Source organism: Pseudophryne corroboree, chromosome 5 (genome assembly GCF_028390025.1).
Source record: "Pseudophryne corroboree isolate aPseCor3 chromosome 5, aPseCor3.hap2, whole genome shotgun sequence".
In the NCBI taxonomy this organism is placed as follows: Eukaryota; Metazoa; Chordata; class Amphibia; order Anura; family Myobatrachidae; genus Pseudophryne; species Pseudophryne corroboree.
This window is the reverse complement of record NC_086448.1, coordinates 161,759,294-161,784,816: the sequence shown is the minus strand read 5'-3', so window position 1 is coordinate 161,784,816 and position 25,523 is coordinate 161,759,294. Positions and strand designations below refer to the sequence as shown.

Here is a 25,523-nt window from a genome sequence, read left to right as displayed (position 1 = left end):
TCTCTCTGGCTACTGGAGCCCGGTGCTGGTTTTAAAAATACGGGGGTCCCCTACATCTTTTGTCCCCCGTATTTTTGGAACGAGGACCGGCCCAAGTGCCCGGTGCTGGTTGTCTAAATACTGGGGGACCCCAGTTAATTTTTCCCCGTTATTTAAACTACCAGGACTGGCTCAAAGAGCCCGAGGCTGGTTATGCTTAGGAGGGGGGACCCCACAAATTTTTTTTTCCATTTTTAACTGTTTCTGACCCTTTTACACAGATAAGCATGCACTGATCCGTGCATGACTATCCAAACACGCCAGCAAAAAGCAGTTCTATTTGAATGCTCCATATCACTGTGCTTACCGTCTCTGTACAGTATTTTGTATTTAAGTACTAAATAGCACGAACAGCTTGTAACGTACAGCGACAAGTGTTATTATTCTAAGTATAATGGAGAGTGCTAAAAGCTCCTCCCTAAGTTCCTGGATGCCAAATCACCATGCTTAGATTCTCTGTACAGTATTTTGCATTTGAGTACTGAATAGCACGAACAGCTTGTAACGTACAGCGACAAGTGTTATCTTTCTAAGTATAATGGAGGGAGATAAAAGCTCCTCCCTTAGTTCCTGGATGCCAAATCACCGTGCTTAGAATCTATGTACAGTATTTTGCATTTGAGTACTGAATAGCACAAACAGCTTGTAACGTACTCTGCTGTAATGGCTACAGCGGCAAGTGTTATCTTGATAAGTATAATGGGGAGAGATAAAAGCTCCTCTCTAAGTTCCTGGATGCCAAACCACAGTGCTTAGCATTTCTGTACAATATTTTCTCTATCGTCCTAGTGGATGCTGGGGTTCCTGAAAGGACCATGGGGAATAGCGGCTCCGCAGGAGACAGGGCACAAAAGTAAAGCTTTTTCCGATCAGGTGGTGTGCACTGGCTCCTCCCCCTATGACCCTCCTCCAGACTCCAGTTAGATTTTTGTGCCCGGCCGAGAAGGGTGCAATCTAGGTGGCTCTCCTAAAGAGCTGCTTAGAAAAAGTTTAGCTAGGTTTTTTATTTTACAGTGATTCCTGCTGGCAACAGGATCACTGCAGCGAGGGACTGAGGGGAGAAGGAGTCAACTCACCTGCGTGCAGGATGGATTGGCTTCTTGGCTACTGGACATCAAGCTCCAGAGGGACGATCACGGGTACAGCCTGGATGGTCACCGGAGCCACGCCGCCGGCCCCCTTGCAGATGCTGAAGACAGAAGAGGTCCAGAATCGGCGGCTGAAGACTCCTGCAGTCTTCAAAAGGTAGCGCACAGCACTGCAGCTGTGCGCCATTTTCCTCTCAGCACACTTCACACGGCAGTCACTGAGGGTGCAGGGCGCTGGGAGGGGGGCGCCCTGGGAGGCAAAATGATTACCTATAAAGGCTAAAAATACCTCACATATAGCCCTAGAGGCTATATGGAGATATTTAACCCCTGCCTGATTTCTCTAAATAGCGGGAGACGAGCCCGCCAGAAAAGGGGCGGGGCCTATCTCCTCAGCACACGGCGCCATTTCCTCTCACAGTTCCGCTGGTCAGGACGGCTCCCAAGTCTCTCCCCTGCACTGCACTACAGAAACAGGGTAAAACAGAGAGGGGGGGGCACATTTATGGCGATAATTTGATATAACAAAGCAGCTATAAGGGAGCACTTATTATAAGGCTATCCCTGATATATATATAGCGCTTTTGGTGTGTGCTGGCAAACTCTCCCTCTGTCTCCCCAAAGGGCTAGTGGGTCCTGTCTTCGTTAGGAGCATTCCCTGTGTGTCTGCTGTGTGTCGGTACGTGTGTGTCGACATGTATGAGGACGATATTGGTGTGGAGGCGGAGCAATTGCCAAATATGAGGATGTCACCCCCTAGGGAGTCGACACCGGAATGGATGCCTTTATTTATGGAACTACGGGATAGTGTCAACACGCTAAAGCAGTCGTTTGACGACATGAGGCGGCCGGACAATCAATTAGTGCCTGTCCAGGCGACTCAAACACCGTCAGGGGCTGTGAAACGCCCTTTGCCTCAGTCGGTCGACACAGACCCAGACACAGGCGATGACTCCAGTGGTGACGGTGACGAATCAACCGTATTTTCCAGTAGGGCCACACGTTATATGATTTTGGCAATGAAGGAGGCGTTACATTTAGCTGATACTACAGGTACCACTAAACAGGGTATTATGTGGGGTATGAAAAAACTACCTATAGTTTTTCCTGAATCAGAAGAATTAAATGACGTGTGTAATGAAGCGTGGGTTGCCCCTGATAAAAAACTGATAATTTCAAAGAAATTATTGGCATTATACCCTTTCCCGCCAGAGGTTAGGGAGCGCTGGGAAACACCTCCTAGGGTGGACAAGGCGCTAACACGCTTATCTAAACAAGTGGCGTTACCCTCTCCTGAGACGGCCGCACTTAAAGATCCATCAGATAGGAGGATGGAAAATATCCAAAAAAGTATATACACACATGCAGGTGTTATACTACGACCAGCTGTAGCGACTGCCTGGATGGGCAGTGCTGGGGTAGTTTGGTCAGAGTCCCTGATTGAAAATATTGATACCCTGGACAGGGACAATATTTTACTGTCGTTAGAACAAATAAAGGATGCATTTCTTTATATGCGTGATGCACAGAGGGATATCTGCACACTGGCATCACGGGTAAGTGCTATGTCCATTTCGGCCAGAAGAGCTTTATGGACGCGACAGTGGTCAGGTGATGCGGATTCAAAACGGCATATGGAAGTTTTGCCGTATAAAGGGGAGGAGTTATTTGGAGTCGGTCTATCAGATTTGGTGGCCACGGCTACAGCCGGGAAATCCACCTTTCTACCTCAAGTCACTCCCCCACAGAAAAAGGCACCGACTTTTCAACCGCAGCCCTTTCGTTCCTTTAAAAATAAGAGAGCAAAGGGCTATTCATATCTGCCACGAGGCAAAGGTCGAGGGAAGAGACAGCAACACGCAGCTCCTTCCCAGGAACAGAAGCCCTCCCCGGCTTCTACAAAAGCCTCAGCATGACGCTGGGGCTCCTCAAGCGGACTCGGGGATGGTGGGCGGTCGTCTCAAAAATTACAGCGCGCAGTGGGCTCACTCGCAGGTAGATCCCTGGATCCTGCAGATAATATCTCAAGGGTACAGGTTGGAATTAGAGACGGATCCACCTCGCCGTTTCCTGAAGTCTGCTTTACCAACGCCCCCCTCCGAAAGGGAGACGGTTTTGGAAGCCATTCACAAGCTGTACTCTCAGCAGGTGATAGTCAAGGTACCTCTTCTACAACAAGGGAAGGGGTATTATTCCACTCTTTTTGTGGTACCGAAGCCGGATGGCTCGGTAAGGCCTATTCTAAATCTGAAGTCCTTGAACCTGTACATAAAGAAGTTCAAGTTCAAAATGGAGTCACTCAGAGCAGTGATAGCGAACCTGGAAGAGGGGGACTTTATGGTATCCTTGGACATCAAGGATGCGTATCTCCACGTTCCAATTTACCCCTCACACCAGGGGTACCTCAGGTTCGTTGTACAAAACTGTCACTATCAGTTTCAGACGCTGCCGTTCGGATTGTCCACGGCACCTCGGATCTTTACAAAGGTAATGGCCGAGATGATGATTCTTCTTCGAAGAAAAGGCGTATTAATTATCCCATACTTGGACGATCTCCTAATAAGGGCGAGGTCCAGAGAACAGCTAGAGATGGGATTAGCACTGTCTCAAGAAGTGCTAAAACAGCACGGGTGGATTCTGAATATTCCAAAATCCCAGTTAATGCCGACAACTCGTCTGCTGTTCCTAGGGATGATTCTGGACACGGTTCAGAAAAAGGTTTTTCTCCCGGAGGAAAAAGCCAAGGAGTTATCCGAGCTTGTCAGGAACCTCCTAAAACCAGGAAAGGTGTCTGTACATCAATGCACAAGAGTCCTGGGAAAAATGGTAGCTTCTTACGAAGCAATTCCATTCGGCAGATTCCACGCAAGAATTTTCCAAAGGGATCTGTTGGACAAATGGTCAGGGTCGCATCTTCAGATGCACCTACGGATAACCCTGTCTCCAAGGACAAGGGTGTCTCTTCTGTGGTGGTTGCAGAGTCCTCATCTATTGGAGGGCCGCAGATTCGGCATACAGGATTGGATCCTGGTGACCACGGACGCCAGCCTGAGAGGCTGGGGAGCAGTCACACAAGGAAGAAACTTCCAGGGAGTATGGACGAGCCTGGAAACGTCTCTTCACATAAACATTCTGGAACTAAGAGCAATATACAATGCTCTAAGCCAGGCAGAACCTCTGCTTCAGGGAAAACCGGTGTTGATCCAGTCGGACAACATCACGGCAGTCGCCCATGTGAACAGACAGGGCGGCACAAGAAGCAGGAGTGCAATGGCAGAAGCTGCAAGGATTCTTCGCTGGGCAGAGAATCATGTGATAGCGCTATCAGCAGTGTTCATCCCGGGAGTGGACAACTGGGAAGCAGACTTCCTCAGCAGACACGATCTTCACCCGGGAGAGTGGGGACTTCATCCAGAAGTCTTCCACATGCTGGTAACCCGTTGGGAAAGACCAATGGTGGACATGATGGCGTCTCGCCTCAACAAAAAACTGGACAGGTATTGCGCCAGGTCAAGAGATCCGCAGGCAATAGCTGTGGACGCGCTGGTAACGCCTTGGGTGTACCAGTCGGTGTATGTGTTTCCTCCTCTGCCTCTCATACCAAAAGTATTGAGAATTATACGGCAAAGAGGCGTAAGAACGATACTAGTGGTTCCGGATTGGCCAAGAAGGACTTGGTACCCGGAACTTCAAGAGATGATCACGGAAGATCCGTGGCCTCTACCTCTAAGGAGGGACTTGCTTCAGCAGGGTCCCTGTCTGTTTCAAGACTTACCGCGGCTGCGTTTGACGGCATGGCGGTTGAACGCCGGATCCTAATGGAAAAAGGCATGCCGGAAGAAGTCATTCCTACTTTGATTAAAGCAAGGAAAGAAGTAACCGTGCAACATTATCACCGAATTTGGCGAAAATATGTTGCGTGGTGCGAAGATCGGAGTGCTCCGACGGAGGAATTTCAACTGGGTCGATTCCTACATTTCCTGCAATCAGGATTGTCTATGGGTCTCAAATTGGGATCTATTAAGGTTCAAATTTCGGCCCTGTCGATTTTCTTTCAAAAAGAATTGGCTTCAGTCCCTGAAGTCCAGACCTTTGTGAAGGGAGTGCTGCATATACAGCCTCCTGTGGTGCCTCCAGTGGCACCGTGGGATCTCAATGTAGTTTTGGATTTTCTAAAATCTCATTGGTTTGAACCACTAAATAAGGTGGATTTGAAATATCTCACTTGGAAAGTGACCATGCTTCTAGCCCTGGCTTCAGCCAGGAGAGTGTCAGAATTGGCAGCTTTATCTTACAAAAGCCCATATCTGATTTTCCATTCGGACAGGGCAGAACTGCGGACTCGTCCGCATTTTCTCCCTAAGGTGGTGTCAGCATTTCATCTGAACCAGCCTATTGTAGTGCCTGCGGCTACAAGTGACTTGGAGGACTCCAAGTTACTGGACGTTGTCAGAGCATTAAAAATATATATTGCAAGAACAGCTGGAGTCAGAAAATCTGACTCGTTGTTTATATTGTATGCACCCAACAAGATGGGTGCTCCTGCGTCTAAGCAGACGATTGCTCGTTGGATCTGTAGCACAATCCAACTGGCACATTCTGTGGCAGGCCTGCCACAGCCTAAATCTGTAAAGGCCCACTCCACAAGGAAGGTGGGCTCATCTTGGGCGGCTGCCCGAGGGGTCTCGGCATTACAACTTTGCCGAGCAGCTACGTGGTCAGGGGAGAACACGTTTGTAAAATTTTACAAATTTGATACTCTGGCTAAGTAGGACCTGGAGTTCTCTCATTCGGTGCTGCAGAGTCATCCGCACTCTCCCGCCCGTTTGGGAGCTTTGGTATAATCCCCATGGTCCTTTCAGGAACCCCAGCATCCACTAGGACGATAGAGAAAATAAGATTTTACTTACCGATAAATCTATTTCTCGGAGTCCGTAGTGGATGCTGGGCGCCCATCCCAAGTGCGGATTATCTGCATAAATTGTACATAGTTATTGTTAACTTATTCGGGTTATTGTTGTAGGAAGCCATCTTTCAGAGGCTCCGCTGTTATCATACTGTTAACTGGGTTTAGATCACAAGTTGTACGGTGTGATTGGTGTGGCTGGTATGAGTCTTACCCGGGATTCAAAATCCTCCCTTATTGTGTACGCTCGTCCGGGCACAGTACCTAACTGGAGTCTGGAGGAGGGTCATAGGGGGAGGAGCCAGTGCACACCACCTGATCGGAAAAAGCTTTACTTTTGTGCCCTGTCTCCTGCGGAGCCGCTATTCCCCATGGTCCTTTCAGGAACCCCAGCATCCACTACGGACTCCGAGAAATAGATTTATCGGTAAGTAAAATCTTATTTTTTATCTAGCCAGAAACACTGCATCCCGTGCAAGCTGTGCGGACAACTGGAGGGGACCCGACACACGGTTGCTTGCCATTTCCCTTTGCGGTGTCACATAAACTAGTCGTTGGTCTGGCCGAAAGCCAAGAGTCTCCTCTTTTGTATGGTACCTGTCCCGAGTCTCTGGGACACCCAGAACCAGCGATATCAGGACGCAAAGTGGACCCATTTTCCCATAGACTATAATGGGCCCGTTAATTCAGACCCACCATGGGTTCCGACCCTTGCCATGAGCCTTGTGGGGGTCAAAGAAACTTGGGGTTGGTATCTTCTGGTAGCTAATTGTCTCCTCTTCCATACCAATCCGATTCTGAGCTGATTGGACCCTCAGAACCGGAGATATTAAGCTTTAAGCCCATTTTAATTGAAATTAATTTAATAGCTCACATAAACTGAACGTCAATGGACCATTGCTTTAACACATTCTTTTGTGTCTATACACACAATTTTAATTTATTGATTTATTGGTTTCTTTTTATGGGTCTCGACAGACAATTAATATTTTCGACAGCGTCTCTGTACTCCGCTGGTTAATCCCCCCCTCCCCCCTCCCCTTTATGCTGTTAAGGGACTTGGACGCTCATATTGCAGAACACGGTATTAAGCCACCACCTCCCCCTACCCCAATCCCACTTCCCCCTTCCCCCCTGGGAGCCTGCACAGTTCATACAGTAGACAGGGAGGGAGGTCAGGTTAGAATAAATGTACAACACAATACCATACTGTTTATGAAAATCAGATAGAGAACTACAGTCGCTTTGATTGATGTGCAAATGGTACAGTAGCAATGATCCCTTCTCATAAAGTACAACACAGATTCTCTATCGCCGATGATCTACAGTACTGTGTTGCTCGAACAGTTAGTTGCGTCAGAATACACTAATTTATATGTATTGGTATGTCTACGGGTCCTCATTACCGCTGTGTATTTCAGATAGCGGAATGAGTTGCTCCTGCAGATTTACCCTGATTTATGTGAAACCTGTATGCACCCTTCCATTGAATGTATTACAATGAACTACACAGAAAAAAAAATAATAATAAAGTGAATGTCAGGGGGAAAAAAAAATATAGATTGGCACTTTGGGAATAAAACCCGGGACTCTCAGCGTGTGAGGCGGGAGCCTTCACCACTAGCCCACATCGCTGCATGGAAGATACACAAGTTCATGTGTAAAAGTAATGCAAGCAGCAATCCCTTTCATTGGTGTTCGTTTATGCCGTTAGGAGACTCGGATGCTCATTTAATGCACTGTACATACTTTAAAGTCAATGAGCTACATTATTCCTTTCACACATTAGTTGTGTCTGCATACACAAGTGTTTTAACATATTCATTTGCGTCTGTATAAACTATTTATTTTTATTTTTTTACTCTCTGTCTGACCATTGGTCACCATCTGTGTGTACAGTATGCAGTACAGGACTGTATATTAACATTACAGTTGTCACTGACCATTTGCTAGAGCTTGTACTGTAGATCAATCCGCCGCTATTCGATCTAAAGTACTGGATTAGTGGAACATTAGCCACCCAGTGGTGGAGATGTGTATTGCATGCTGAGTATCTAGTTGTGCCTCAATATGCCTGTACGTGATTAAACTCAGCAACCTAAGCTAACGCCTAGGCGTGACTAAACCTCCATCTAGGCGCAGAAACAGTCAAGATAACGGAGGACCCATCTGTGTAGTTGTTGAAAGCCATGTTGGCTAAAGTGCAAATATATGTCACGTTGGCAAAAAAATTCACTTTTTACTTGTTGTATGCTACATTAGCAAAAAAAGTTACCACTTAAACCATGTTGGCTACAGTGAAAATATATGCCATGTTGGCATTTGCAGTGCACTTTATCGAATGTTTTTTCCTCCGATAAATTTTTTTACTAATCAAGTAAACGAGTGTGTCGTGTGGTTCTTTTACCTTTAAAATACTGGTTCTGCAGCACCTTATCAATGGCCTTCCAGGTGTCAGGAATGATAGGCCCCAAAGTTTGAGCAGAGGTGAGGGTCCCAAACTTTAAATCTTCCAGTGAACGCCGGTAGCCAGATACCTCAAGGTAGCCGTCAGTCTCTCAGGCGGAATGGCCTTCTGCATCTTGGTATCCTGCCTCTGAATATAGGGTGTCACCAGGGCCAGTAACTCCTGGAATGTATCATCATCCATACGCAAGGGTTGTTCTCCTCTGGTTGCTGTTTACATATGCTAATTTTAGCCTACCCCATCAGATCAATCATATGTGAAATTGCAGGGAAAAAAATGTCCTTTGAGATTTATCGCATGAGATGGATAGCAGGGCATTCGATTGCGTGAGATAAATCACATGTAAAAATACACTCAAGTATCAAATCGCAATCGCTGGGCAGGAAGCTCCCAGCTAGATTGCAGGAATAGTGGATCCAACTAATTGCTGAGATAAAACTCCCTAGTGGATGGGGCCTTTAGGTGTGTGGTCATGCTCTGATATATGTACACCTTGGTGTGCATTGTGATGCACAAGGCTGAAGGCTTAGTGTGTTAAACCACACAAGGCGTGCGTATATCAGAGCGCAACCGCACACCCAAAAGTGGTATATCTATCTTATAAAATGGTCCTTGTTGTATCAAAACAGTTCTACATAGAAACATAGAATTTGACGGCAGATAAGAACCACTTGGCCGATCTAGTCTGCCCCTTTATTATTCTTTAGGTAATCTCAACCCTTTTTGAACCTTAATTCTTTGTAAAGATATTCATATGCCTATCCCAAGCATGTTTAAATTGCTCTACAGTCTTAGCCGCTACCACCTCTGATGGGAGGCTATTCCACTCATCCACTACCCTTTCTATGAAGTAATTTTTCCTTAAATTTCCTCTGAACCTCCCCCCTCCAGTCTCAGTGTATGTCCTTGAGTTCTAATACTTCTCTACCTTTGAAGAATGTTTCCCTCCTGAACTTTGTTAAGACCCTTGATATATATGAAAGTTTCTATCATGTCCCCCCTTTCCCTTCTCTCCTCCAAACTTTACATATAAAGATCTTTTTTCCTTTCCGGGTAAGTTTTGTGATGTAGGCCATGCACCATTTTAGTTGCCCTTCTTTGTACACTCGCTAATGTATTTATATCCTTCTGGAGATATGGTCTCCAGAACTGGACACAGTATTCCAGATGGGGCCGTAACAGTGGCATTATAACTTCTTTTTTCCTGCTACTGATTCCTCTCCCTATGCAACCAAGCATCTGACTTGCCTTTCTCATTGCTTTGTTGCATTGCTTTCCTGCCTTCAAGTCACTTAAAATAGTGACTCCTAGATCCCTTTCCTCCTCAGTAGTTTCCATTATAGTACCCTTGATACTATATTTAGCCTTTGGGTTTTTGAGACCAAAGTGCATGATTTTGCATTTTTTAGCATTAAACTGTAGTTGCCACGTTCTTGACCGTTTCTCAAACCTACCTAGGTCATCAATCATATGTTTTACCCCTCCCGGAGTGTCTACCCTGTTGCATACTTTGTATCATCTGCAAAAAGGCATACTTTCCCTTCAATACCATTTGCAATATCACCAACAAAGATATTAAAGAGAACTGGACTAAGTACAGATCCCTGGGGTACTCCACTGGTAACATTTCCCTCCATAGATTGCACTCCATTTACTACAACTGTCTGTTTGCTATCCTGCAACCAGGTTCTTTTTTTTTTTCAAAAGTGTTTTTTATTGCAAGGGATACAGTAAGTTACATCAATCGAACAATACAAGAATCTGTTACTTACAATATCCAGCATATTTTCTATTTCCTGATAACACAGTTTAGATGTACAAGATGAATACAACATTGAAATGTTTAAATAATGCGGCCATGTAACAACAAATAAATGTCTTGACCTTATTTTTGAATAAAGAGTTTCTTGAATGTCTCTTATCAATCTTTATGTGTTCAAAAGAATTGGCAAACTAAAGGTCTTTTTCAGTCTCTTATATATATTCCAGTTCTCAGCTAGAATTTAAACCAGAATCAAACTAAATTACCTGAAATTAATGAGTAGATTCAGGCGCAACCGGGTTCTTATCCATTTAACTGTTTTATAATCCACCCTCATGCTTTCAAGTTTATTTAGCAGTCTGCAATGTGGGACAGTATCAAATGCCTTACTAAAGTCTAGATATGCTACATCTACAGCTCCCCCTTGAACTATTATTTTCGTCACAGAGTCAAAAAAGTCAATAATATTTGTTTGGCATGATCTCTCACCAGTAAATCCATGCTGTTTTGGATCCTGTAAGTTGTTTGATTTAAGATATTCCACAACTCTTTCTTTTAATAGTTTTCCATTAATTTCCCTACTACTGATGTAAAGCTTACTGGTCTGTAGTTACTTTCTTCTTCCTTTCTTCCACTTTTGTGCAGTGGAACTACATTTGCTCTTTTCCAGTCCCCTGGAATGGCACCTGTATTTAGTGACTGGTTAAATAGATCTGTTAAAGGTGTAACCAGCACATCTTTTAGCTCTTTGAGTATCCTGGGGTGTATCCCATCTGGCCCCATTGATTTATCCACTTTTAGTATTGAAAGTTCTGTTAGGACCTTTTCCTCTGTAAATATACTTTCCCTACCTTTAGTTTTATGAATGTCCTTGCAACTTAATTGTGGCCTCTTCCCTTCTCCTTCTGTAGTAAATACTGAGCAAAAATAATTATTTAGGTGATCTGCTATTGCCTTGTCTCCCTCCACCAAATTCTCACTCTCTGTCTTAAGTCTTATTATTCCTCCATTTGATTTTCTCCTTTCACTTAAATACTTTAAAAAAAAGTTTTGCCTCCTTTATTTACTGACTGGGCCATTTTCTCCTCAGCTTCAGCCTTTGCACATCTGATCACTTTCTTATCATCCTTCCATCTGTCAAGATACACTTCTTTGTCGTTATTATTTTTAGTCTGATTGTATTTCCTAAAAGCTTCCTAAAATCTTTTTTGCTTTCACACTAGTTGATACTTCTTTTGAGAACCACACTGGCTTCCTTTTCCTGGTGCTTTTCCTAACCCTTCTGATACAATGGTCTGTTGCCCTTAGTATTGCACTTCTCAGTTTTTCCCACCTCTCCTGCACTCCTTCCAAGTTCCTCCAGTCCACCAATGAATCACTTAAACATCTCCCCATTTTTGTAAAGTCAGCATTTCTAAAATCTGACACCTTTATTTTTGTGTGACAGGAGTTGGATCCTGTCCTTACACTAAACCATACTGCTTGATGATCACTGGATCCCAGTTGCTCACCCACATATCCTGTCCCCCAGATATCCTGTCACCATTTGTAAGAATTAAATCTAATATTGAGTCTTTGCAAGTGGGCTCCATCACCAATTGCTTGAGAGATGCTCCCTGTAAGGAATGTAGAAATTTGCCACTTGTAGGTGAACTTGCAAAAGACCCCTCCCAATGCACATCAGGTAAATTAAAGTCTCCCATGATTATGACTTGTCCCTTTAAAGCCATTTTAGTGATGTCCAACAATAGGTTCCTGTCCAAATCCTGCCCCTGGCCTGGTGGTCTATAGATCACCCCAATGAGAATAATGTCCTCCCCAGTTTCTATGGTGACCCAAAGGGCCTCGGTTTTATCTTCAATATTTTGTATTAGAGTAGCATTTATGCTTTTTTCACATACATTGGTACCCTTCCTCCTATTCTTCCCATTCTATCCTTCCTAAATAAATTGTATCCTGGTATAGCTATGTCCCAGTCATGATTCTCATTGCACCATGACTCTGTAATTGCCACAAAATCCAGGTTATCCCTTGTCATTATCGCAATTAGCTCTGGAATTTTGTCTCCTAAGCTCCTAGCATTTGCACACATAGCTTTAAGAATTTTGTCTGTGTATCTGTTATTAGTAGCCATGTCCAGACTGTACAAAATAAATGACAAGTTTAAAGTTGAAATTACCTATTTGGTGATGTTGCTCAGTGTTTGGTATTTTTTTTTTTTACTAATCAGGAATCACACTCTGTCCTTTACACCAAGTCTACACCTCATTAAATGTAAATATGTAGTACACCTGACCACAAATGGCCAAATGTTCAAGGGAGGTATACATTAGACAGTATGCAAAAATAAACTATGTTTCACTGAGCAACTTCCCCATACATGCAATGCCAATTACAAGCCAATCATTACATCAAAAAACATACATGAGTTTGCATAAGAGAGATTCTATGTGGAGATTATACAGAATAGAAGGAATTACATAGTTCAGACTTGGCTATTTAGTTTGACTTCTACAATTAAATATTCATCAAAAATAACAGCGTAAGTGAATATCGCCCTCACTGTCTGCTGATTCTGAAGTGGCTGCTCAGGGAAGTCATGTTCACATTTTTTGAATAGATAATTATTGTACAAGTCATGTGTGATGAGGTGTTATGTGTGGTCATTTGAGTTATGTGTAAACTTTGACATTTTGTGAAGTTTTTCAGTCACAAATGTGTGTCATAGTGAGGCAGTGATGTGCTGCTTTCCTGTGAGCAGTGTCTCTGTGAGAGCTGGTACTGTTTACACTTGTGGAGTGATACAGCTGTGACTTTGTGATGAAGTTTTGGTCATAGCAGGAAGTAGATCAGGCCTGTGGTGTGCAGATGTTGGGAAATAATGCATGGTCATGTGATCTTATGTGTCCAATCATGTTGATGAATTCTGTCTCGATATACCACACTATTTTATAAATATATTAATATACATGACCCATTCCATTAGGTACAAGCCGCATACAAACAAGCACACACACTGCCGCCATAGCCATGTACACACACAATTTAATTGCATAAAGTTCCACCGCACAGCACCTGCAGCCAGCCGGCCCCCTCACCCCAGCACCACTCCTGCTTACCGCTTCAGCGCCAGTCCCCATAGCCAGAACCTCACATCACCCACAGCCAGACGGCCCCTCTCCCCAGCACTCTTCCTGCCTGCCTCCTCCAGCGCCGATCCCCATAGCCAGAGACTCACAGCACCCTCGCCCCAGCACTCTTTCTTGCTGCTTCCTCCAGAACTTGAGAAACTGCACTGCTCCTCCCCATTGCCATAAGGTAGCTGCCTATCCCGCACTGCCACACACTGCCTTGCGACTAGTACCCAGCTGCTACCTGGAGGCTGCAGGTGTTAGCATTAGGAGCCAGGGGTGGGCCCCCCATCTGTCCAGGGGTCGTGAATCCAGTCCCTGCAGTCTACCCCCCTGATGCCGGCCCTGGGATCTGCCCACAGAATTGCTGCTTACCTATGTTATGATGGTGTTAGTAACAGCAGGTAACTGCTTTGCAGAACAGGTATTTTGGTACTTTTAACTGATTATTCTTTAGTGGAATACCTTTTCCAGTTTTTTTTTAGTTTTTTTGCTCTCTTTGCCTTCCAGTGATAACATGCCCCATGTAAGATGTCATCTAGGGGCTGGCTCTTACCTGAAACTAGTTGCTGCCATCTGTCGTAAATTACCATCTGTTATAGACAGGCCTTGCCAGATAAAGCATTCACACACTAGCATTTCCATACTACTGCTCTGAGCACCATATTCTGCTGCCAGAAAGCTGACTGCTGTTTTTGATAGTGACAATCATGTGTGTTGCCTGGACTGAACCTTTTCCTGTAATCCTTGTTATCCTCTCTGCCACCGAGACTGAACTTGGGTTTGTGACCACGACTATCCCGTCTGCAGCCAGAACCAGTTTATGACTGTGACCTCTACTCTGTGGCACAGCCATTTGTGCCAGATACCAGATTGTGTTGTTCATTGTCCCACATTCCATTACAACAAATGCCATTTACTAATGTCTGTGCCAGCTGCTCCACTCTTGTGTTATCTTACCAAACATCTACCTCCTGCTTTGCTGTACATTACTGTACCAGCACTTCTGATCTTCATGCTCCACCATCACCAGCTCTTCTCTACACTGCTACAACATTGGTGGCCAAACACAAGTACTACAGCTGGAACTCTTAACTAGAGATGAGATGGTTTGGTTCTTGGAGAACCAAAACACCCAAACATACTGGATCCGAGTCTGGCTTAGGCTTTCCCACCTGACTCAGTTCTCAAAACAAGGCAAAAGGTCATCAATCCCAGTGTCGGATTCTTGCAGGTTTTGGCTTGCATATGAGTCCCTTCCCACGGTGATCGACACCATGTGCTTCACTCTGTGCTGTACTCTGCTGTGTGATGGTGCTGTGTCAGTCCAGGGGCTGTGCTGTGTTTCCTCCATACACTCCAATGGCTGCTTCTGTGCTCAGTGCTGTGTCCATCCACTCCAGTGCTGCCGATGCACCTGTCCATTGTTCATTTGCTCCAGTGCTTCCGATGCACCTGTCCATTGTCCATCTACTACAGTACTGCCGACGCAGCTGTCCATTGTCCATCTACTCCAGTGCTGCTGACGCATCTATCGGGGGTCCATTTGTTTCAGTGCAAGGTTAAAAAAAAAAAGTAACATTTTAAAAAAGTAATACAAAGTTAGAAAAAAGTAAAAACAGTTAAAAAAATAAATACAAAATGTTTTAAAAATAGTTTTTTGTGCTGTTCCCCAGTGTATCCCAAATCCCAAGTACTGTGACACTGCAAGCTGTACCCCATTGTATACATACAAGTACTGTGACGCTGCAGGCTGTACCCCAGTGTATCCATACAAGTACTGTGACACTGCCAGTCGTATCCCAGTGTATCCATACAAGTACTGTGATGCTGCAGGCCGTACCCCAGTGTATCCATACAAGTACTGTGATGCTGCAGGTCGTACCCCAGTGTATCCATGCAAGTATTGTGACACTGCAGGTTGTACCCCACTATGTTCACATAAGCAGTGTGACTCCGCAGTGTCATTTGTAAACAAAGTTTAAAAAAAGTTAATAAAAAGTAAACAAATATATATATATATATATATATATATATATTTATTTGTTGTTGTACTGTGTGCTGTGTTATCCATCCAGTGGCTGTGTCCATTTACACCCTGTCCTGTCACACACTGGTGAAGCAGTGACTCCACAGGCTGTAGTCCACTGTATTCACTAACTTCACATAAGCACTGTGACTCCGAGCAATGTTAGTTGTAGAAAAATATAGAGGCACCTGCAGTGGTGGATTCGAGCAGGAACGAATGATGCAAGTGAGGGACCCACTGATGCGAGTGAGGAATCGGATGATTACATCTTGCCTCCGTAGAGCCAGTTTGTGTACATAGAGATCATTGCCAGCAATGCCCTCTGCCCATTGGTAGCTTATTTTGTGGGGGCCCAAACAAACCAATCACTTCAGCCACAAGTGGCAGTCCCTGTCACTGAAGTGGTTGATTTGTTAAACTGTGCATGAGGTGGATGGGAGGGCCCAAGGACAATTCCATCTTGAATCTCTTTTCTTTGCATTATGCGCTGTTTGGAGCATTGCTGACAGTCTTTTTGCATAGATAAACATTTTTATCATTTATTAAACTGCCACCGTCTGCCACTGCAGTACCACTCTGTTTCCTATATGTGCCATGTCGGAAGATGAACTGCCACATTTTGTGCGGCCCACTGCTTCCGCTTAGCATAGTCATTCAGGTACCTCGTTGCAACCTTTCTGCCTAAACTGGATTAAAACTATATTGTAAGCTGTAACTGGAAATGAATGTTATTGAGGTTAATAATACTGTAGGAACAAAAACAGTGTGGACCCAATTGGCGCTTAATAATACATACAAATCAAAAACAGGCCCAAATTATGTGATTTTAGCTGTTGTTATGATTTTTTGTAAAAAAATAAATATATATATATATATATATATATATATATACACTGCTCAAAAAAATAAAGGGAACACTAAAATAACACATCCTAGATCTGAATTAATTAAATATTCTTATTAAATACTTTGTTGTTTACATAGTTGAATATGCTGACAACAAAAGCACACAAAAATTATCAATGGAAATCAAATTTATTAACCCATGGAGGTCTGGATTTGGAGTCACACTCAAAATTAAAGTGGAAAAACACACTACAGGCTGATCCAACTTTGATGTAATGTCCTTAAAACAAGTCAAAATGAGGCTCAGTAATGTGTGTGGCCTCCACGTGCCTGTATGACCTTCCTACAATGCCTGGGCATGCTCCTGATGAGGTGGCGGATGGTCTCCTGAGGGATCTCCTCCCATAGCTGGACTAAAGCATCCGCCAACTCCTGGACAGTCTGTGGTGCAACGTGGCGTTGGTGGATGGAGCGAGACATGATGTCCCAGATGTGCTCAATTGGATTCAGGTCTGGGGAACGGGTGGGCCAGTCCATAGCATCAATGCCTTCGTCTTGCAGGAACTGCTGACACACTCCAGCCACATGAGGTCTAGCATTGTCTTGCATTAGGAGGAACCCAGGGCCAACCACACCAGCATATGGTCTCAAGGGGTCTGAGGATCTCATCTCGGTACCTAATGGCAGTTAGGCTACCTCTGGCGAGCACATGGAGGGTTGTGCGGCCCCCAAAGAAATGCCACCCCACACCATTAGTGACCCACTGCCAAACCGGTCATGCTGGAGGATGTTGCAGGCAGCAGAACGTTCTCCTTGGCGTCTCCAGACTCTTTCACGTCTGTCACATATGCTCAGTGAGAACCTGCTTTCATCTGTGAAGAGCACAGGGCAGCAGTGGCGAATTTGCCAATCTTAGTGTTCTCTGGCAAATGCCAAACGTCCTGCACGGTGTTGGGCTGTAAGCACAACCCCCACCTGCGGACGTCAGGCCCTCATACCACCCTCATGGAGTCTGTTTCTGATCGTTTGAGTAGACACATGCACATTTGTGGCTTGCTGGAGGTCATTTTGCAGGGCTCTGGCAGTGCTCCTCCTGTTCCTCCTTGCACAAAGGCAGAGGTAGCGGTCCTACTGCTGGGTTGTTGCCCTCCTACGGCCTCCTCCACGTCTCCTGATGTACTGGCCTGTCTCCTGGTAGCGCCTCCATGCTCTGGACACTACGCTGACAGACACAGCAAACCTTCTTGCCACAGCTCGCATTGATGTGCCATCCTGGATGAGCTGCACTACCTGAGCCACTTGTGTGGGTTGTAGACTCCGTCTCATGCTACCACTAGAAAGAAAGCACCACCATCTTTCAAAAGTGACCAAAACATCAGCCAGAAAGCATAGGAGCTGAGAAGTGGTCTGTGGTCACCACCTGCAGAACAACTCCTTTATTGGGGGTAGCTTGCTAATTGCCTATAATTCCCACCTGTTGTCTATTCCATTTGCACAACAGCATGTGAAATTGATTGTCAATCAGTGTTGCTTCCTAAGTGGACAGTTTGATTTCACAGAAGTGTGATTGACTTGGAGTTACATTGTGTTGTTTAAGTGTTCCCTTTATTTTTTTGAGCAGTGTGTGTATATATATATATATATATATATATATATATAACCAAAACATGCAAGGGTGGTTTTGGCAAAACAAAGCCAAAACATGAAGGAGATACAGATCTAAAACCAAAGCACATACATCTCTGCTGTTAACACGTTCCATTTGGTAGCAATTCAACTATTAATTATTTTGCTATCCTTTACTCTATAATGCCTAGTGCAGTGGTTCCCAAACTTTTCTGAATCACTGCTCCCCACAGTATCAGAATTGTTCTCACGGTACCCCTAGGCCAAAAGTTTCTTATTGAGAAATCCAGAAAAAAAATATTAAATTCAATATATAGGGGTCTATTCAATTAGGGTCGAAAGCTGCCATCTGTCGAAAAGACGGCAGTTTTCGACTTTTTAAGGTCGAATCGTGATTCGACCTATTCAATCCCAGCTGTTTTTATTCGATAAGGCTGGGAATTCGACTTGTCGAATACTACGTGAATCGGCGGTATAGCTGCGGGGCCAAATTCGACAGGATTTGGCCCTGTTTCCGACCATCTCAGTCCGACATAAAAAAATGTCGGACTGAAATGAGGGACTGTGGAGGAGAGAGGGGAGAGTCGCGGGGAGACGGGGAAAGCAGCGGGCAGCCAGACGGGTGGAGAGTAGTGCTGGAGGATTTCACAGCTGCTGCTCACAGCAGCTTCCACCCGGCTCCAGCAAGCGAGACCTCGCTTGCTGGAGCCGGATGGACGCTGCCGTGAGCGGCGGCTGTGATGCGGGACGGGGAACGGAGGGACGTGGAGACTGTGAGGCAGAGAGATGAAAGGGGGAGAGCCACGGGCAGACTGGGAAGAGCAGCGCTACGCTGCTCTCCCCAGTCTGCCTGCGGCTCTCCCCCGTATAGCTCCTGCATCTCAATTCGACTTTTTTAAAAGTCGAATTGAAATTACATTGAATAACCCAAGTCGGATCCATTCCGACAAATGAATGTAGGAATGGATTCGACTTCAATTAAATATACCCCATAGTGTTTAAATGTCATTCTTAGGTCCAGTTATCAGGGGAGGGACAGGATTCACTTCTGTTGATTGGAAGCCACAAACACTAGTTTTGCATATTACATTGGCCATAAATAATTTTAAATGTTCTTGGACCACCAGCCCAGGGCACCCCCCAGGGTGCCACATCACCGAGTTTGGGAATCACTGGCCAAGTGGTATAGAGGTTGAACTTCGGTACTACAGTATGTATAGCTGAATCTATCCTCGTTTTGTAAATCCTGCTGCATCCTGTATCCCTGCTATACCTGTTTCCTCTGGGAGCATTGTCTATGGTACTTCGGAGTGGTATTCTCAGGCCTGGCAATCACTTACTAGTATCCTTCTGTGCCGAACCTGGTAAAGTGGTTCGTGATAGATGGGTACAACTACTTCCTTGTCTAACGTCTGTCCTCTTAAAGTTTCTCAGGTTGCACTATAGATTTTATTCTATTTTTTGAGCTATATAAAACTATTGCAATTGCACAGCCTAGCAAGTGTTCCTTAATGTACTGTACTACTCCTTTGTATTGTGCTTCTTCTAATTAGGGCCGTATTCAATTAGAGTCGGAAACTGCTGTCTTGTCGGAAAGACAGCAGTTTCCGACTGGAATAGGTCGTAAGGGCTTCCGAGCTATTCAATCCGGGCACAGTTTTTCCGACAAGTCGGAATACACGTGTATTGTCAGAAGCGGAGCCAAACCTGACAGCTTTTAGCCTCGTTTCCGACAATGTCAATCCGACTTTTAAAACAGTCGGATTGACACTGTTGGGACCGGCATTGAATAGAGGGCTGTCGGGTTCTTTCCATTGGAAAGGACCGGAAAGCTATTGAATACGGCCCTTAGTATGCTCCGTTTTAAAACATGTTAATTACAATGTAAAGTTACTCAGAGATATACTGTGTATAAGAAGGCATCAGCTGGTTGTTAAAATGAATGTATTTTTTTGGGATATTTGCAGAACGCACGGAGGGGTTCACGTCCATAGTGACAAGCTGACGGTAACGTCACCAGTGTTAATGTGGGTGAAGGTAAGACTGTATAACTGATATCATGTTTTTACATACTGTATGTAGGAATTCTGTTGCCTTCACTGGTCTCTGAATCACCATTACAAGTGAGGAATATATGTAAAATGAAGTTCTGGCTACAATTGAAGAGATGACAAAATATGTATAAAAGTACAAGATCACAATAATAATATTACGGGGATATATAAGTAATAAGTCCAACACTATTCTCTAGTTAAATACACTATTTCATAGTAGCATATAAGAAGAATTACGTAATATAAAGGTTTAAGAAGAAAATACGTCCTGTAACCAAATAAATCCCAGGATCTAGGTAGCTGGTGTGCCAGACATTGCTACTTACTGTAGAGAATTTTCTCTACTGATACAGTAATTGCTCAGTGACCGTGTTCCAGTTACTGCTGGCTCCCGGATTTGTTTGACTTCCTTCTCAATGCATTATCCCCCCTCACTGTGGCCCATATACCCACAATTATTAGCTTATCTTAGTCTGTCTCCAGTAAAAGTTGATATATGATTTTTTGTTATAAATGACAGCTCATTGCTTTTTGCAAAACCTGTATTACTGTTTGTGAAAGTAATTAGTGTAAATATCCTGCTGAATGCAAACACAAACGGAACATCCACTTGAGACCACAATAGAAGACACATTGTAAGTATTTTGTTCAGCCTCACAACAACTGAAGTCAGAACAGTGTTTGGAGTAAATTTTACCCCAGCCATGTGAGAATAGTGGCGCCTTATTGCACAGCACCATATGTGTGACAAATCTGGTTGCATGCACTGGGGACCAAATTGGTGCTCTGTTAATAATAAGAGATAATATATAATCGTTAATTACACAAAAATACTTGTTTGATAGTGACTAGAGATTTTTAGGGGTAAATTTACTAAGCTCCCTGTTTGCCCAACACACTTTTATTGCCACCTCAGGCAGGATACAACATCAAATGCAGGATTTGCAGCTCAGGTTTACAGGCAGTTCTCACAACAGCTGACAACAGTCCAAATACTGGTAGTCACAAACAGTGCATGTTCCAAATGGCTCCTAACATAACCCTACACACTTATCGCCTGGGCACTAACTGCTGTCAGGAGCAATGTCTCTGTTCACTGAACACATACTTAAAGGCAAATTACAGGTGCTGTTAATTAATTAGCTGAGCTTCCGGCTGACAGCTGATTGGGGCAAACTCTGGACTGGACCCTTCAGTCCTTCTGCTGCTGCTCTGCTAAACCTAGAAAATCCTGATGTTCAACATTAACTCCATGTGGAACTATGCAGTCCCTGACACACTGTGTACAATCGTAACCACCCAAGTTTGAACTCCGGCAAACACGCCAAAAACACGAATCTTAGTAAATTTACCCCTTAGTGCAGTGGTTCTCAAACTGTGTGCCGTGGCACCCTGGGGTGCCTCGGGACACTTGCAGGGGTGCCTTGGATTGGTAGTTCAGGTTTAATTCAAATTATTTATGGGAAGTGTAATAGGCAAAACCAGTGCTGGTGGCTGTCAATCATAAAATATGTGGACAAACAGGCAGTCCTTCACCACATAACTCAACCTAAAGATGACATATAACACAATTTAATTAACAGTTTTCTAAATTTATCAATAAGAAACTTTTGACCTAGAAGTGCCGTGAAAAATATTCTAATACTCTAGGGCGCCATCATTCAAAAAAGTTTGTGAACCACTGCCTTAGTGTAAAGAAAATGAAACAGTGAGGCCAGCAGAATAGCAATATCTTACTACATAAAATAGAGTTTGGTAAGATTAATAAAATCTCAAACTCTTATTATTAAACTGCTGCAAGATAGCCAGGAACCTTTACAGTGCAGTTTCAGAAAATCTCACTTTAAGCAGAATAGAGGAGCCTTAGACGCCGAGTGGGATCCACTAGATCAGAGGAGAGCAAGTAAACTAATATGTTATTCTGTTAATATCACCTGACTTCCCCCAAACACAATTTTTTAAAAATAATTTTTGTGTTTTTTTCCTTTAAAGGTAAAATACCATATGGTCTGTTTTGTAAAATAACCTTGGTATAACCTAGGTCAGGCATGTCCAAACTGCGGCCCTCCAGCTGTTGCGAAACTACATATCCCAGCATGCCCTGACACAGCTTTAGCATTCTCTGACAGCAAAACAGTATCAGGGCATGCTGGGATATGTAGTGTCACAACAGCTGGAGGGCCGCAGTTTGGACATGCCTGACTTAGGTATTTGCAGTGGTTGGCTAAATACACTTTACATTAAATGCATTGTATGCAACAGGTGGGTTTAAAAAAATCAATGTACTCCTGCATGCAGGGGGGAAACTAGTACAATCATGTGGATGATGTTCTCATTGCCACATTATAATCAATCTGTGATTTGAGCTGTAAAAGTGTAAATAGCAAAAAATGCTTTTTTCTAAGGACATTGCTATCAGCACTGCAAAACACTGTCATATGGAGAATTCTGTGAACAGTATGGGTAAAAGCCAAGTCTTTTATAAGTGTAATTTAGTCACAGTCAGGGGTTAAAGTGAGACAAAACGGGGCGGAACTGTGTTCTATCAATTCCATTTGGAGACAGAACCAGTTCTGCCTCCTCTGGCCCACTTAACCCAGGATGTCAGTCCGTCGTGCAGGGAGATGCCGGGCGCCCGCTGAGATTTTGTTACCAACGGGTGCCTGGTTCCATCGCTACAGCGGCTGCCGGAGGCAGTTCACTCTCGAGCTCCGGCTCTCGCAGTGTGCACTATGGGAGAGACGTCATTACGTCATGATACTATTGCTTGACCATGCCCCTTTCTTTTTGAGACCACGGCCCTTTTCCTGGCATGCGCAGTCCCTTTATTTAACAGGCGCTGAGAGGGGGGGGTTTGAGTTCCACCACCTCTCTAGGACCACTTTAAGCACTGGTTATAGTCCTTTTAAATGAGACATTAATCCTGTGCTTGTATATTAAGTGATGTGTCAGTGATCTCTATATAGTCTGAGGGGGTAATAGATTACAGTAGGACAGTAATCTCTCTATATCAACTGCCATATAAACTGAGTAGCATGGGAGCCCACTTCCCAAAATGTTTTTTTTTTTTTTGTTAGGGGGGGGGGGGGGGGGGAGTTACGATTTAAACAGACCATGCATAAAAATGAATAGCGTCAGCACAAATATTAGGGGTGCTCAAACACCAGCTGTGCTGGCTCGGATGCTGAGAAGTCGAGATTGTTCCAGATATATATCAGAGGACCTCCAGCATGCCTATCTTTCAGCAGTGCCTTCACTGAACGTCACCCCTTTGATTACCGTTTACAGTTTTGCAGCCTGCAGTGTCATATGCACAATATGGCTGGATCAGGGATACACACACGCTACATTACCAATAATAAAATGCACATGGCAAGATAGGCACAAAGTACACAACAAAATGGGCGCATCCCACACCACAACCCTACATTATCAGACATATACAGATGGAGCCCTGCTCATCTATCCCTTTTAATAGTATTAATTGAGCCAGTGCTGTCGGACCCCTGCTGTAATGACTTAATCCCCTGCTGTATTGTTCTCTCTGTATTGTATTGCAGCTGAGAACAATAGATGAAAGGCTTATGCTAATAAACCTTGGTGCAGCTAGGCGCAGCAGAGAAGGCTAGATGATTGAGGCGCCATCTGTATATGTGTGCCCCCTAGTCTACATAGTAGCCTAACCACAGTGAGTTAAAGGCATTCACTTACCCTGATTTATATCTGCCCATTTTTTGTGTCCATTTCTCAGCACCTGTACTACAGTATGCCATGCCACATTCCCAGAACATCTGTTATCCTCACACTTATGCATCCATCTAATACCACCCACAGCCACTAACCTGTTATGCCGGAGACAACAACTAGGTCATTTTCTAGTACTGTGTAAGACAAATGACTCCTGGACAGTATTATGATATACTATACAGGTATTACAGTACATTTTTTTAGATAACTACATTTTGGTAGATAACAAATAAATACACCTTCTCTTTTGTGAACAATACTGTATGTACTGCACACAAATTGCTTATAATCCCCATTGTCCTCATAAATGTAGTTTGATAATAGTTTGTTCTACATAAGGGATGAAGCAAATTGTCTGGTTTAGTCTGTTAATTCCTACTGTGGGTGGTCTTCACTTTGCTGGCTGTCGGGATCCTGGCGCACAGTATACCGGCGCCGGAATCCCGACACCCGGCATACCGACACTTTTTCTCCCTCTTGGGGGTCCACGCAAGGGGCTCATTTGCACTCGCCCAGCTGTTGGTATGCCGGCGGTCGGGATTCCGGCGCCAGTATGCTGGTCGCCGGGAGCCCGGACGCCGGCATACCCTATTACACCCCCTGCTGTTATTAGTGGGTATTAACAGGCTAATACAGCCATGTATTTACTGTCTTTCTATATTTCTGTGCAGGCACTAGACTGTATCCTGGATAGAATGAAGTCATCTGGGTTCAACTTCTCCACAGTGAAAGCTTTGTCGGGGACTGGCCAGGTAAATGCAGCCATTCTCTGTTTGTCACAAAGGAGGGAGAGCAGCCATTGTACATCAGTGTGTGGCCCAGCTGATCCTACTGTAGTCCCAGAATAATTAGTCACTGTTTAGATGATTGCAACAGTTCCACTACTTTGAACAAGTTACTATGCAGTCATTATTATTACCGTTTATTTATATGGTTCCGCATCGTAAAACAAAGTATGGGCCTGATTCAGGTTGGAGCGCAATACGCCATCCAACCGCAAAATCTGCTAAGAGGATGCGGGCTTCAATCAGGCAGAGGCGTTCACTGGGGGAGGGGCAATGCTCTGTGTCCAAGGCTGAGACAGTACGTTGTGGGAGCAGCGATGGAGAAACGGAGGGCGTGATCAGGGCGGCTGCTAAAATGGCAGCGGGCCTCCTGCGGCAGGAGGCTTCCTCGTGTTTAGCGATTGCGCTGAAATTGCTGTCACAATGCAATTTCAGCATAGTTAAGAGGGGGCAGCTGTTAACATGCTGGTCGGCCTTGCACTGCGATGGGCGGCCCCAGCATGAGATCCGAACATGCGATCCAAAAGATGGCAAATTCTGCAATTTAGCAGAATTTGCAATCCTTACTGAATTGGGCCCTATGTCAACAAATGAGCAAAGCAAGAAAACAAGGACTTACAGTATAGTACAATACAATGTAGGACAAGTATATGGTATAAAAACATTTCTCCATCAGGGGACATGACACTAAGATAAGCATTAGGGTGGCATAACCGAGGGTTAGGTTCTGTTGTAGGGAGTATGGATTACAAGATAGTCTAAGTAAGAGAAGGAAAAACAAATGAGGGGAGAGGGTCCTGCTCATGAGAGCTTACACTCTAAATGGGAGGGGACAGACAGACAAGAGTGACACACATGGGGAAAACAAGTAAGTTTGGAACAGAACGTTAGGATGAGAGATGGCTAGGTTTGATGACGAAGTACTGTCGGTCTTGATAGTCTGTTTAAAATTTTGTAGAGAAGTGGATGGAGAACCTGATAGGGAGAGGTAAAGAATTCCAGAGGTAAGGAGCACCAGCTCCTGGAAAACATTGTAACGTAGC

The 25,523-nt window shown here is 44.4% G+C and overlaps 1 protein-coding gene across 2 annotated transcripts in view; it reads left to right on the top strand.

Annotated features, from left to right (window-relative positions):
- XYLB (xylulokinase) overlaps nt 1–25,523 on the top strand; it is a 509,150-nt gene that overhangs the window by 76,469 nt on the left and 407,158 nt on the right. For both annotated transcript variants that reach the window (XM_063921841.1, XM_063921840.1), the window contains exons 3-4: nt 19,862–19,931; nt 24,367–24,447. In XM_063921841.1, the coding sequence (XP_063777911.1) occupies nt 19,920–19,931; nt 24,367–24,447 (93 nt within the window). In that variant the 5' untranslated portion in view covers nt 19,862–19,919. The remainder of the gene's footprint in view (nt 1–19,861; nt 19,932–24,366; nt 24,448–25,523) is intronic.